The sequence below is a fragment of the Misgurnus anguillicaudatus genome, chromosome 2 (assembly GCF_027580225.2).
Source record: "Misgurnus anguillicaudatus chromosome 2, ASM2758022v2, whole genome shotgun sequence".
Classification (NCBI taxonomy): Eukaryota; Metazoa; Chordata; class Actinopteri; order Cypriniformes; family Cobitidae; genus Misgurnus; species Misgurnus anguillicaudatus.
The window spans coordinates 42814231-42826778 of record NC_073338.2 but is presented as its reverse complement, the minus strand read 5'-3'; the positions used below and the strand labels follow the sequence as shown (position 1 = coordinate 42826778).

The window sequence follows — 12548 nt, the reverse complement described above, 5'->3', positions numbered from 1 at the left end:
CTGGGCCAAATAAGCAATTTAAGTTACTTTATAGTGTGCTAGCCAGACCTGGGCCAAATAAACAATTTAAGTCACTTTACAGTGTGCTAGCCAGACCTGGGCCAAATAAACAATTTAGGTCACTTTACAGTGTGCTGGCCAGATCTGGGCCAAGTCAGTATGTAAGATCTATTTTACTGGGTGTGGGCCACAACTGGCCCAGATTTAACAGTTTGATCCAATTTTTAGTGTGTGGGCCAGTTTTGGGCCGGGGACCCAGCCAGAACTGGGCCAGAACTCAAGCAAATATGTGGCCCGGTGGTGGGCCAGGCAGATTTTGCTATCTGGGTTAGTTAACATTAGTTAATGTTTTAACTAACATGAACAAACCATGAGCAATACATTTGTTACAGTATTTATTAATCTTTGTTAATGTTAGTTAATAGAAATAAAGCTGTTCATTGGTTGTTCATGTTAGTTCAGAGTGCATTAACCAATGTTAACCAAATTTTAATAAAGTATTAGTAATTGTTGAAATTAACATTAATAAAGATTAATAAATGCTGTATAAGTGCAGTTCATCATTAGTTCATGTTAACTAATGTAGTTAACTAATGTTAACTAATGAACATTATTTTAAAGTGTTCCCCGCCTAAAACCTGTCACTCCAGGATAAATACCCTTATCTCCTGAGGGTTTTCAGAAAAAATACTAAGAACTGTCAACGTCTACCAAAAACTTAATATCTGAAGTTGAGTTGTTTTATTTTTTAATAAAAAGAAGACAATGTGTATTTTCTTAGTTAAAGTATAATTTTTTTTATATATTTTTTAAATGTTCCAGAAGCACTTTGTTCCTACGTGAACTACCTCTTTGCACTTCAATTAAAAAGCCCTTGTGGATTTTGACATATTTGTTTTGCAGTAGTTTTTTGGGAAGGGTATTTTCCACGCAAAGCTATCGAGATATATATCGGCTATCGAGATATAGCAAAATATATCGAGATATAATTTTCACTCCATATCGCCCAGCCCTAGTTGTTCCCCAAAATCTCACAATACATGGCCCCGGTCATCCTCTCCTTAATACAGTGCAGTCGCCCTGTCCCATCTGCAGAAAAACACCCCCAAAGCATGATGCTACCACCCCTATGCTTCACAGTAGGGATGGTGTTCTTGGGATGGTACTCATCATTCTTCTTCCTCCAAACACGTTTAGTGAAATTATGACCAAAAAGTTCCATTTTGGTCTCATCTGACCACATGACTTTCTCCCATGACTCCTATTGATCATCCAAATGGTCATTGGCAAACTTAAGACGGGCCTGGACATGTGTTGGTTTAAGCAGGGGAACCTTCCGTGCCATTCATGATTTCAAACCATGACATCTTAGTGTATTACCAACAGAAACCTTGGAAACGGTGGTCCCAGCTCTTTTCAGGTCATTGACCAGCTCCTCCCATGTAGTTCTGGGCTGATTTCTCGCCTTTCTTAGGATCATTGAGACCCCACAAGGTGAGATCTTGCATGGAGCCCCAGTCCGAGGGAGATTGACAGTTATGTTTAGCTTCTTCCATTTTCTAATGATTGCTCCAACAGTGGACCTTTTTTCACCAAGCTGCTTGGCAATTTCCCCGTAGCCCTTTCCAGCCTTGTGGAGGTGTACAATTTTGTCTCTAGTGTCTTTGGACAGCTCTTTGGTCTTGGCCATTTTAGTAGTTGCATTCTTACTAATTGTATGGGGTGGACAGGTGTCTTTATGCAGCTAACGACCTCAAACAGGTGCATCTAATTTAGGATAATAAATGCAGTGGAGGTGGACATTTTAAAGGCAGACTAACAGGTCTTTGAGGGTCAGAATTCTAGCTGATAAACAGTTTTTTAAAATACTTATTTGCAGCTGTATCATACAAAAAAATAGGTAAAAAAATTATACATTGTGATTTCTGGATCTTTTTCAGACTATGTCTCTCACAGCGGACACGCACCCACGATGACAATTCTAGACCCCTCCATGACCCCCAAGTGGGAAAACCTGCAAAATAAGTCCTGATTTGTTTCGCATTCACACTGGCATTTATCAGCGAAACCTAAACATTTTTATGTAACGGAACTTCCAAACATTCACAGCATCAATGCTACATGCTGGAGTAAACATGCTCATTTTATGCATCTTTATACGGTGGCATTATTACCAGCTTTACTATCATTAAACATTTTAAAAACGCAAGCATTTTGTGCATTTTTCCAGAATATGCTCAATGGACCAAATGTTGTTGAGGCTTTTTATCTCTTTGTTGCTCCAAATTGCCCTCTGCTCATTTTGTTTTCACATGTACTGCTCATCCCGCCATCATGAGTGTTGCGTCTTGTAATATTACATCCTGATTTTTGTTTGTTGCGCTTTCTCTGGTCCAAATGCATTCACATATCATTAAAACCACACCAGAATTCATTTGAAAGCGGACCGAGACCCATTCACTGATCTCGGTTCACTTGTCTAGCGCGCAACAAAGTTTGGGTGGCAGCATTAACATTTATTTTCAAAGCAAATATGAAATATGAACACGCCCTTACACAGTTGTTCATGGTATTATTGAAAATTCTTTATGTAATGTAAAACTCCTGCAATTTCCAAGGAAAGGCTTGTCTAGTTTAACATGACTCCTGTTATTCATAAAATTAATTGACTGAACATTCGATAGTTGCAGAAAAGTATAAAGCATTTTAATAGATAATAATCTTTCTATGAAGACAATAAAATTTGTTATAATACAAAATATTCTACTCTATAGGCATCATGGGCCGGTTACCGATTTCAATGAATACAGAGGATTTAAACAGTCAAGGTTTCAAAACCAAATGTTCTGTGATACCGTCTCTAATGTATGAGCTGTGTTTATACAAAATTCATTAAATCATTAAGTCATGTGATTGATTTGATGTTTACATTTAATTACGGAAATATTATATATTTTTGAAAGTATATTATAATTTAAAGGCTTCATTTTTAACTGGCATTTGAAAATAACACATTTTAGTGTTGCAATGGCAATACCGCAACACCGTGGTATTTTTTCGAAAGGTTATTATACCGCCAGAATCTTATACCGGCCCATGCCTAACTCTATATACTATATATGTAATACTTTTTCCATTTTCTGTGGGTTTTTTTCTTCACCTTTCAAGTGAAAATGTGTCCTATGAAAAAGGCGTTATATACATCATCTTGACTTGACATACAAACATAATTTTCTTACTTGAGTTCTTTTACACTGTGGCAATTGTGGCTGATGGAGAGACTCCAAATAGACAAGCTTTCATTCAGACAGCCAACCTCCAGCTCCAGCCTTTTTAGTTTAGGCACAGAATAGATGGCAGACGTAAAGGCATCCAAATCTGTCTTGTGAAATATTTGAAAAAGCTTTGCCCAGTCGATAGCCTCTGACCGTGGTAAAGTGAGACCAAGTGACCGTACCACATTGCTATAACAAAACCATATGCGGACACTAAAAAGAAAATGAAAACAAAGTATCAGTAAGAGCAACTGAAAGTATGTTGGTATTATGAGTCTGTAAACTAACAATATTTAGTCTTTGGTCATTAATGGTGATAAGAGATCTTAAATGCTATTTAACAGTGTAGGTTTTACAGTACATTCTGTTTTAATAGTGTTTTACTGGCAGCTGGTTATATGTTAGATAGATCTGAGATATTTACAAAAGTATTGTGGCTACTAAACAGGTAAAATTTTGTTATTTTCTCTGGTAATCATGACAAAAGTCTATTTAAGCAGCTATGCCTGCTATTAAACATCTCACCTGGATGCTTCATTACTGACTGACAGATGTAATGATTTGACAGAACAATGTTCATTCGCAGGACTGGTGTTTATAGAGTAAACATAAATACTGCAAAACACACACAAAAAAAAAAAGGTTTAGTTACTAAATGCCAACACTGAAGAATTAAAGTGCATGTGTGTTTAAAATATTTATTTTAGGTAAGTGATATTATAAATACATTACCTTTGGGTCTGTCCTCCTGTGACTGCACACATCAGATCAACAAGATCAGAGTCTGTTGGATTTTCTACATCCAAGCTTCGAAATAAAATTCAGAACATTACTGTAGTGACAATGTAGTTTACATGACATGTTAACAATGTAATTATACTTATGAACAACTTATTTGAGTTATATCACTCACTTTTACATTTAGAGTTCTTTAACAGAGACAGAAAAACACACAGTTTCAACATTTACCTTCATATTGTGCTAGTTTGACCAGTCTATGACATACAGTCAAACCAAAATGTATTCATATACACCTTCAACATTTTTAACATGATCACAATGAACTCAGAGTTACACTATTTGATATCTAACTGGTTTTGACCATCCTTCTCATACATGAATTAGGTTGAGTAGCTGTCAGATATTAAATGTACTGCAAGTACACAATTAGATAATACCAATTTAGGCAACCCAATAACCAAAAAAGCTTAATTTTGTTCAGTCTGTGGTGTAAAAAGGTCACATAGCAATTAAAGAAAAACACTTCAGCAAAACATGGCCAGGTCAAAGTGTCCATCAATTTTGGATCCCAATTTATTTTTAGGGATGCACCGATAGGATTTTTTGGGCCTATACCGATTTAAACAGACAACTTCGGGCCGATACCGATGCAGATACCGATTGTATACAATACTATACAGTTGGTCTATTAGCTAGTTTATTTCTGCATCAAATAATTTTTACTGAACATGGATTTGATCTCATTAACATGACCAACATAATAAGAGAGACACAAATTAAGCTAAAACTAATATAATAAGACAGCATGACAACCTTCAAAGGTGGTTTTTGCTATTCAGCATTTATTTTATTAACAACATTAACTCATTTTTTACATATAATGGATTTCTTTATAGTTAATTAATAAACAATTGGTATCGGCCTTTCTCGTGCTATTGCCGATATGCTGATGGTTTCAAATTCATCAAAAATCGGCCAATAAATATCGGCAGCCGATACATCGGTGCATCACTATATTGTTTATAAATTTTACTGGTAGTCCACTATTTTTGGGTATAATGTGTCACTATTTAATTTAATACTTTATTTTTGCTCTCCTCAATTGACTATATCTGGCGTAAAAGGTATTTGGCATTTGTTTAGAATGCAAGAGCTTCATTCCATGGGCAGCATGATAATGAAACATAGAATTTAGGATTTAGTGTCATGTTTCATGTATTTGCCAGGTGTACAGTTTTCGTATTCCCTGGGATTGACCCTGACTTTGAATATATCTTGAATGTAACTGTCTATATACCTACTGAGAGGCGGTTTTGGATCATAATACTTACTCTATTTTCTCACACTTCTGGAGAGCAGGCAAAATCATAGACAACTTGTCAGGTGTTAATTTGCAATCACAGATTGAGATATATTTTATGCTGTGGCAGCACTGAGCACAGTACAGCAGAGCCCAACAATCTGTTCTTCTGAAGTATGTAGCATATGCATCAATCTTATTCCAAACCTTCATAACTTCTTCTACAACAATGTTTTCATGGAGTTCGTAGAGAGAATTTAAAAAAAATGTAGTTATAGGACCATATGAGCCTTTAACAGCACGTAGGAGCCAATCTTTTAGATAGGCCTGTGCATTTCGATGAACAAACAGTCCATGTCTCCTAAATCTGCATTGCAAGTTCTTATTTAATAGACCAAAAGCAAACTTTACCACATCTGCCAACTGTGGTGGGTGACACATGTTATGAGTTAAATAACAAGTCTGGCTAAGTTTCATCATGGCCTGGTCTTTATCCAGACAGACATAGTACAGAGCAGTGAAGAACTCCTGAAAGCTGAGATGCATGAAGCTGAACATTGTCTCTTGCTGGATTCTTCTTTTAAAGAGAAACTTGCACAGAAATGGACAGCATGCAGGATCTTGCACTGTTTTATAGACAGTCTGCACATCGAAAAGAACTTGTTGTTTCTGCATCCCTTTCTCTGCCAGTTGACCCAGACTCCTCAGCAGATCTGGCACAGATTGATTCAAACCCTGACTGTGATGGTCCAGTAAAGTTAATACAAAGTCAACATATATGGATGTGGTTGTTTCTAAACCACTTATTACCTCGACACCTGGTTTAAATCTTTCCTTGAGAGTTGTGCAGATGATCCAGCAGATAACAGGAATGGAGCAGGCAGTGAACAGGGTTTCATTTGACTTCACAAACGTATAAGCGTTCCTGAAGAGTTCCTCATCCTGAAAGAACTTCTGGAAATATTCCTCCACCCCCCTTTCAGAGAAGCCCATAATCTCAGTGAAACGCTGAGGATTCTTGAGCAGACGGCTTAAAGTGTCTGTAGCTGTTGATCTGCTGGTGACCAAGAGGAAAGAGTTCGCCTGGAGATGTCCTTTCAGCAGGGCACAAAGGGTGAGCACAGGTTTCCATCTCTGGTCTGGATCTGTGGGTGATGTCATGTAATAAACGTCCTGTGTGAGTCTGAGTTCATCAAACCCATCAATAATGAAGAGCACTCTCTTTGATGACCGCTGGAGCATCTGTGAGATCTCATATGAAGTTAAACCACAACTCCAGCTCAAGAGCTCCAGCAAACTTTTTTTACCTGGAATGCAGTTAATTTCTTTACACTTCAAGTGAAACACAACATCGAATTGATCTTTGTAGAGGTTACCAGATGCCCAGTCCATCATGATCTTCTGCACAGCAAAAGATTTTCCATTCCCAGAGTTACCCTGCAGTATGACAGCTCTAGGAGTGATCCCATGGTCATCTGTGTGAAACAGAGAGTTCAGGACAGATTCATGACTGCTCCTGGAGCTGAGGACCTTCTGGAAACTTTCTCCTTTTGAGGAGATCTCCTCTTCTCTTTCTTTTTGATCTCTATGTCTTTGAATGATCAGAGGTTCAGTGTAGCGCTCACACAGCAGCACATTTTCTCCAGGCAGTGAGTTATACTCTGTAACATGCTGGTACTCACTGCAAATCAGCTTTTTATACTGACAAATCATGGGGTGTGCTGCAGAAATAAAATGTTTATTGTCTTTGATTAGAGTCCGTTAAAACATCTATTTATTTTTCTACAGGATATACTATAAGACCTTTTTAAAAATGCCATAAATACAAATGTTAAAGCACAAGGTGTTTTTACTGCTCTTACTGCTATTTTTTAAAAATTTAATACTATTACTTATTTAATATTTTAAATCTTTTTAAAAAGAAAGTCAAACAATCAAACTTATCATTCACCTGATGGTTGTGTTTTCACAGAGTCTTGGTGGTAAGTACTGATACCTACAGAAAATGTAACACTTGCTTAAAGAAATTATTTATTGTTTCCGTAATAATATATCTACATATGGTATAAAATCTCAGCCTTAAAATAACTTACACAACACAAATTTGTCTTACCAGAAGCATTATGTGTTATGTAAACATCGCCTGTTATTGTATTAGAAGTGAGTATAGGTGCGGTAATATGACTTCCAGTCTGAGCCACAGCACTGACATTATGAGGTCTAGACATTTCTATAAAATAAGGAAAATGTAAGCAACATATTCAAATAATACAATATAATACAAGGCTAAATGAATAGACATATTAACATGTGGTAATCTGGTGCAACTAGTTCTTTAAAATAACCACAAGTTTAATGTACTAACATAACAATTCTGTTTTTGTAAGGAAACACACCACAATTTGAAAATAGATGCTGTAAATATTAAAATGTTCTAGTATACAAAACTGCTCCCAAGTAAAATCCAAGAACGAATGTGTCAAAGACAAACAAATATAACGTTAGTCAAACTACAAACCGGAAGCAATGTGCGACCTTAGACACAAATAATGGAGATAACTGTTTAAATACACAAAGACACACAAATGTGTTGTCGTAGCAACAATGCGAGGGTTTTCTGAGATTTTTTACATCTCATATCTAACGTTAAAACTGACCTGACGAGTTTGTTTATCAAGTCTTACCTCCCTCAAACTCATCTCTCTTCTTATTCTCTATCTTTGCTTAGCAAAAAATCAGATGTCTCACTACAGTCATATCGAGTGAAAACAAGATATTATTTATCTCGATATTATTTAGAAACTTATTTCAGTTTCGTCATGTTTTCAAAGCGTACAGTACCTTAAACACGTAACTTTCCTGTAGGGGTTCAATCTTCAGCTGGCTGGCAGGGGCAGCCACTGGCGGGTCACGTGACCTGCCACTCAACCACTGGTGGGTCACGTGGCCTGCCACTCAACCACTGTGGCTGCCACTGGCGGCCGCCATCCCTGTCACTGGCAGCCGCTATCCCTGCCACTGGCAGCAATTGCTTAAAAATAGTTTAACGTATTTGGAAGTGATATGCTTTCATTCAGTGTGTTTGATGTCTAACTATTTTTCATGCTTTCGCGGCCGGTGGGAGGAGCGGTAGCCTACGGCCAGCGGCGGAGTGGCGAAGCGCCTGGTTTATTGCTTTTCTTTTCTGTTCGGGACCGGATTTATTTGCTTTGTAATATGGATTTTTTTGTATGTATCTGTCAAGTGGCTATTAAGGCTTGGAGTTGAAGCTCCCACTTGCATTATTATATCAAACGAAATATTTTCAACATGCAGCTCACCACTGTTTTGTGCAAACTTTAATGCACACCCAAACAAGAGGAATTATATTGTTTTTACTCTGCATCTGTGCTTATGGATGTCTTCCGATAATCAATCATCATTTTGTAAAGATTTTCCGCATTTGAGGTGCTTAAATACAAATGATCTGAACTGCATTACAGCCAGCTCAGTCACTGTTTTGCTATCCACAAAAGGAATATATCATATTTTTTTAATCTTCATTTGTGCTTCTTGATGTCTTCTGAAAATCAATCATGGTTTTGTAAACATTTATCACGTTGAATGCGCTTAAAAACAAATGATCTAAACTGGATGGACCACACCTCAGTCAGCTACTATTTTGCGCGAACTTTAACGATTTTTTTAACGATTTTTTTATTCTGCATTTGTCCTTATGGATGTCTTCCAATAATCAATCATCGTTTTGTAAACATTTATCGTGTTTATGGTGCTTAAAAACGAAATGATCTGAACTGGTTGGATTTACAGCCACCTCAGTCAGCCACTATTTTGCGCGAACTTTAAAGCACAAACTCCTGCTCTTCACAAAGGGAATTATATAATTGTTTTACTCTGCATTTGTCCTTATGGATGTCTTCCAATAATCAATCATCGTTTTGTAAACATTTATCGTGTTTATGGTGCTTAAAAACGAAATGATCTGAACTGGTGGGATTTACAGCCACCTCAGTCAGCCACTATTGCGCGAACTTTAAAGCACAACCTCCTGCTCTTCACAAAAGGAATTATATTATTTTTTTACTCTGCATTTGTCCTTATGAATGTCTTCCAATAATCAATCATCGTTTTGTAAACATTTATCGTGTTTATGGTGCTTAAAAACGAAATGATCTGAACTGGTTGGATTTACAGCCACCTCAGTCAGCCACTATTTTGCGCGAACTTTAAAGCACAAACTCCTGCTCTTCACAAAGGGAATTATATAATTGTTTTACTCTGCATTTGTCCTTATGGATGTCTTCCAATAATCAATCATCGTTTTGTAAACATTTATCTTGTTTATGGTGCTTAAAATAGAAATGATCTGAACTGGTTGGATTTACAGCCACCTCAGTCAGCAACTATTTTGCGCGAACTTTAACACACGACCTCCTGCTCCTCACAAAAGGAACCACATTGTTTTTTACTCTGCATTTGCCCCCACGGATGTCCTTCATTTATCAATCATCGTTTTGTAAACATCTATCACGATTAAGATGCCTAAAAGCAAATGATCTCAACTGGATGCACAGCTCAACCAGCCACTTTCTTGCTCCGATATATATCTTTAACTCTGCTGTAACAATTCTGAACATATTTTAGATGACAGTATAGATTCAAAATTATATAGTGCATTAATAAAATCACAGACCACATAATGTATTGGTTTTCCTAATTAGCAACGATTGTATTTTGTAAATGTTTACAAACCCACATAGAATAAAGACATTTTCTTAAAGATATTAAGTTTCTAAAATGTTCAACATATGCTTTGAATGGGTGTAATCCATCTGCACTGTAAACTCTTAATAATAAAAATAATTACTGAAAGATAACAGAAATATTTTTTTTTCGCAGTAACACATTTAAGTGCTACTCAAAATATAAATAATAAGAGTAAAAATACAATACTTGCAGCAATATCGAAACATATATCCAAATTGTACATATGTAATCACAATCTCAATTTCTATTCTAATTAAGGGAATGCACAGAGTTAAGGGGTTGAAGAGTCGTCCAATCTTCAGCTATCACAATCCCCACTGGCACATCGAGAATCATACAGACAGCATCTTAATCGTGATTAATGTTTACAAAATGATGATGTTTTATCGGAAGACATCCATAAGCACAAAATCAGAATAAAAATAATATAATTCCTTGTGTGAAGAGCAGTCAAAAGTTTGCGCAAAATGGTGGCGGCTGAATGCATCCAGTACAGATCATTTCTCTCACTGGCTGGCTGTGAATGCATTCATTACAGAGCATTTGATTTTGTGCACCTTAAACGTGATAAATGTTTACAAAATGATGATGTTTTATTGGAAGACATCCATAAGCACAAATGAAGAATAAAAATAATATAATTCCTTGTGTGAAGAGCAGTCAAAAGTTTGCGCAAAATGGTGGCGGCTGAATGCATCCAGTACAGATCTTTTCTCTCACTGGCTGGCTGTGAATGCATCCATTACAGAGCATTTGATTTTAAGCACCTTAAACGTGATAAATGTTTACAAAATGATGATGTTTTATTGGAAGACATCCATAAGCACAAATGAAGAACAAAAACAATATAATTGCTTTTGTGAAGAGCAGTCAAAAGTTTGCGCAAAACGGTGGTGGCTGTGAATGCATCCAGTACAGATCATTTCTCTCACTCGCTGGCTGTGAATGCATCCATTACAGAGCATTTGATTTTAAGCACCTTAAACGTGATAAATGTTTACAAAATGATGATGTTTTATTGGAAGACATCCATAAGCACAAAATCAGAATAAAAATAATATAATTCCTTGTGTGAAGAGCAGTCAAAGGTTTGCGCAAAATGGTGGCGGCTGAATGCATCCAGTACAGATCATTTCTCTCACTGGCTGGCTGTGAGTGCATCCATTACGGAACATTTGATTTTGGGCACCTTAAACATGATAAATGTTTACAAAATGATGATGTTTTGTCGGAGGACATCCATAAGCACAAATGAAGAATAAAAGTAATATAATTGCTTTTGTGAAGAGCAGTCAAAAGTTTGCGCAAAATGGTGGCGGCTGAATGCATCCAGTACAGATGATTTCTCTCACTGGCTGGCTGTGAGCATTTGATTTTAAGCACCTTAAACGTGATAAATGTTTACAAAATGATGATGTTTTATCGGAAGACATCCATAAGCACAAATGAAGAGTAAAAAATAATATAAATCCTTTTGTTGAGAGCAGGAGGGTGCGCGTCAAAGTTCACTGGTTGTGAATGCATACATATAATTTTATATAATTATATAATTCCTTTTGCGGAAGGCAGGAGTGTGCCCGTCAAAAGTCCGCCCACAATAGTGGCTGGTCAGCTGCCTGTTGGAAATATTTCATTTGATATTATAATGTAAGCGGGAGCAGGCGGGTAGCATATAGATGCACTGAGCTTCCAATTCAAGCCTTAATAGCCATTTGACTGACACATAAAACAGATTCATTAGACAAAGCAAATAAATCCGGTTTTGAACAGAAAAGAAAGGCGCTACATTAGGAGTCACTCTGCTGCTGGCTGTACTGCTCGTCCTACTGGTTGTGAATGCATGAAAATACATTTGAATCCAAGTACATATTCAAATAACTAACACGCATAGACATTAAACATACTGAATGAATAAAAAACAAAGCATATCACTGCCAAATACGTTAAACGATCACTTTTAAGAAATCGCTACCACTGGCAGGGATGGCAGGTGACGTGACCTGCCAGTGGCGGCGATGGCAGGTGACGTGATCTGACCCGTCACGTGACCAACCATCCCCGCTATAGGCAGCTTCCAATCAGCAACTGGCAGGTCACGTGACCTGCCAGTGGCTGCCCCTGCCAGCCAGCTGAAGATTGAACCCCCTCTCTAACTTTGACGTGATCGTCAGACGACTTCTCTGCACTGTGCACGGCTGCGTGGGTTGCCAGATCCGTGCAATAAACCCAACTCAATGGTCATTTAAGACTAGCCCAACAGCATCACATTGACCATTCACAGCCCAAATACCAACAACTATTAAACGACATCCTTCCATCTTTAACCCACTGAAAAATATACACTGGTGAAAACAATTTAAAGGTATCCAAATTCTTAAACCCATCTGAAGGCCGCGGACTTGGTAACACATAATCGCGCGCGGAAATGGAAACGGTTGCGACGCCCTGCCACATCGTAAATACAG

At 37.3% G+C, this 12548-nt stretch overlaps 2 protein-coding genes across 6 annotated transcripts in view; both read right to left on the bottom strand.

Annotated features, from left to right (window-relative positions):
* The window catches only part of LOC129442973 (NACHT, LRR and PYD domains-containing protein 1 homolog), a 69756-nt gene extending 57238 nt beyond the window's left edge, over positions 1 to 12518 (bottom strand). The window contains exons 1-4 of one of the 5 annotated variants that reach the window (XM_073855835.1): positions 12241 to 12518; positions 8158 to 8174; positions 7430 to 7546; positions 7268 to 7312 (exon numbers count right to left, since the gene is read on the bottom strand). In XM_073855835.1, the coding sequence (XP_073711936.1) occupies positions 7268 to 7312; positions 7430 to 7544 (160 nt within the window). In that variant the 5' untranslated portion in view covers positions 7545 to 7546; positions 8158 to 8174; positions 12241 to 12518. The other 4 variants (XM_073855844.1, XM_073855847.1, XM_073855833.1 and 1 more) reach the window with 4 other exon arrangements.
* Positions 3236 to 7236, bottom strand: LOC129443413 (NACHT, LRR and PYD domains-containing protein 1 homolog). The gene is made up of 4 exons (XM_073871630.1): positions 5348 to 7236; positions 4008 to 4082; positions 3801 to 3890; positions 3236 to 3488 (listed from the first exon to the last, which is right to left on the bottom strand). Exons 1-4 carry the CDS (start codon positions 7027 to 7029, stop codon positions 3236 to 3238), a joined length of 2100 nt encoding a protein of 699 aa, XP_073727731.1. The 5' UTR covers positions 7030 to 7236.
* Positions 12519 to 12548: the final 30 nt, after the last annotated feature.

Bases quoted from the DNA above. Each gene is read 5' to 3' on its own strand.
- LOC129443413 (XM_073871630.1), bottom strand. From the start codon at position 7,029: ATGATTTGTCAGTATAAAAAGCTGATTTGCAGTGAGTACCAGCATGTT. The intron at 4,083-5,347 runs GTAAGTATTATG...TTTATTTCGAAG, and splicing joins CAGAAGTGTGAGAAAATAGA to CTTGGATGTAGAAAATCCAA. The intron at 3,489-3,800 runs GTGAGATGTTTA...TTTTCTTTTTAG, and splicing joins GTCAGTAATGAAGCATCCAG to TGTCCGCATATGGTTTTGTT.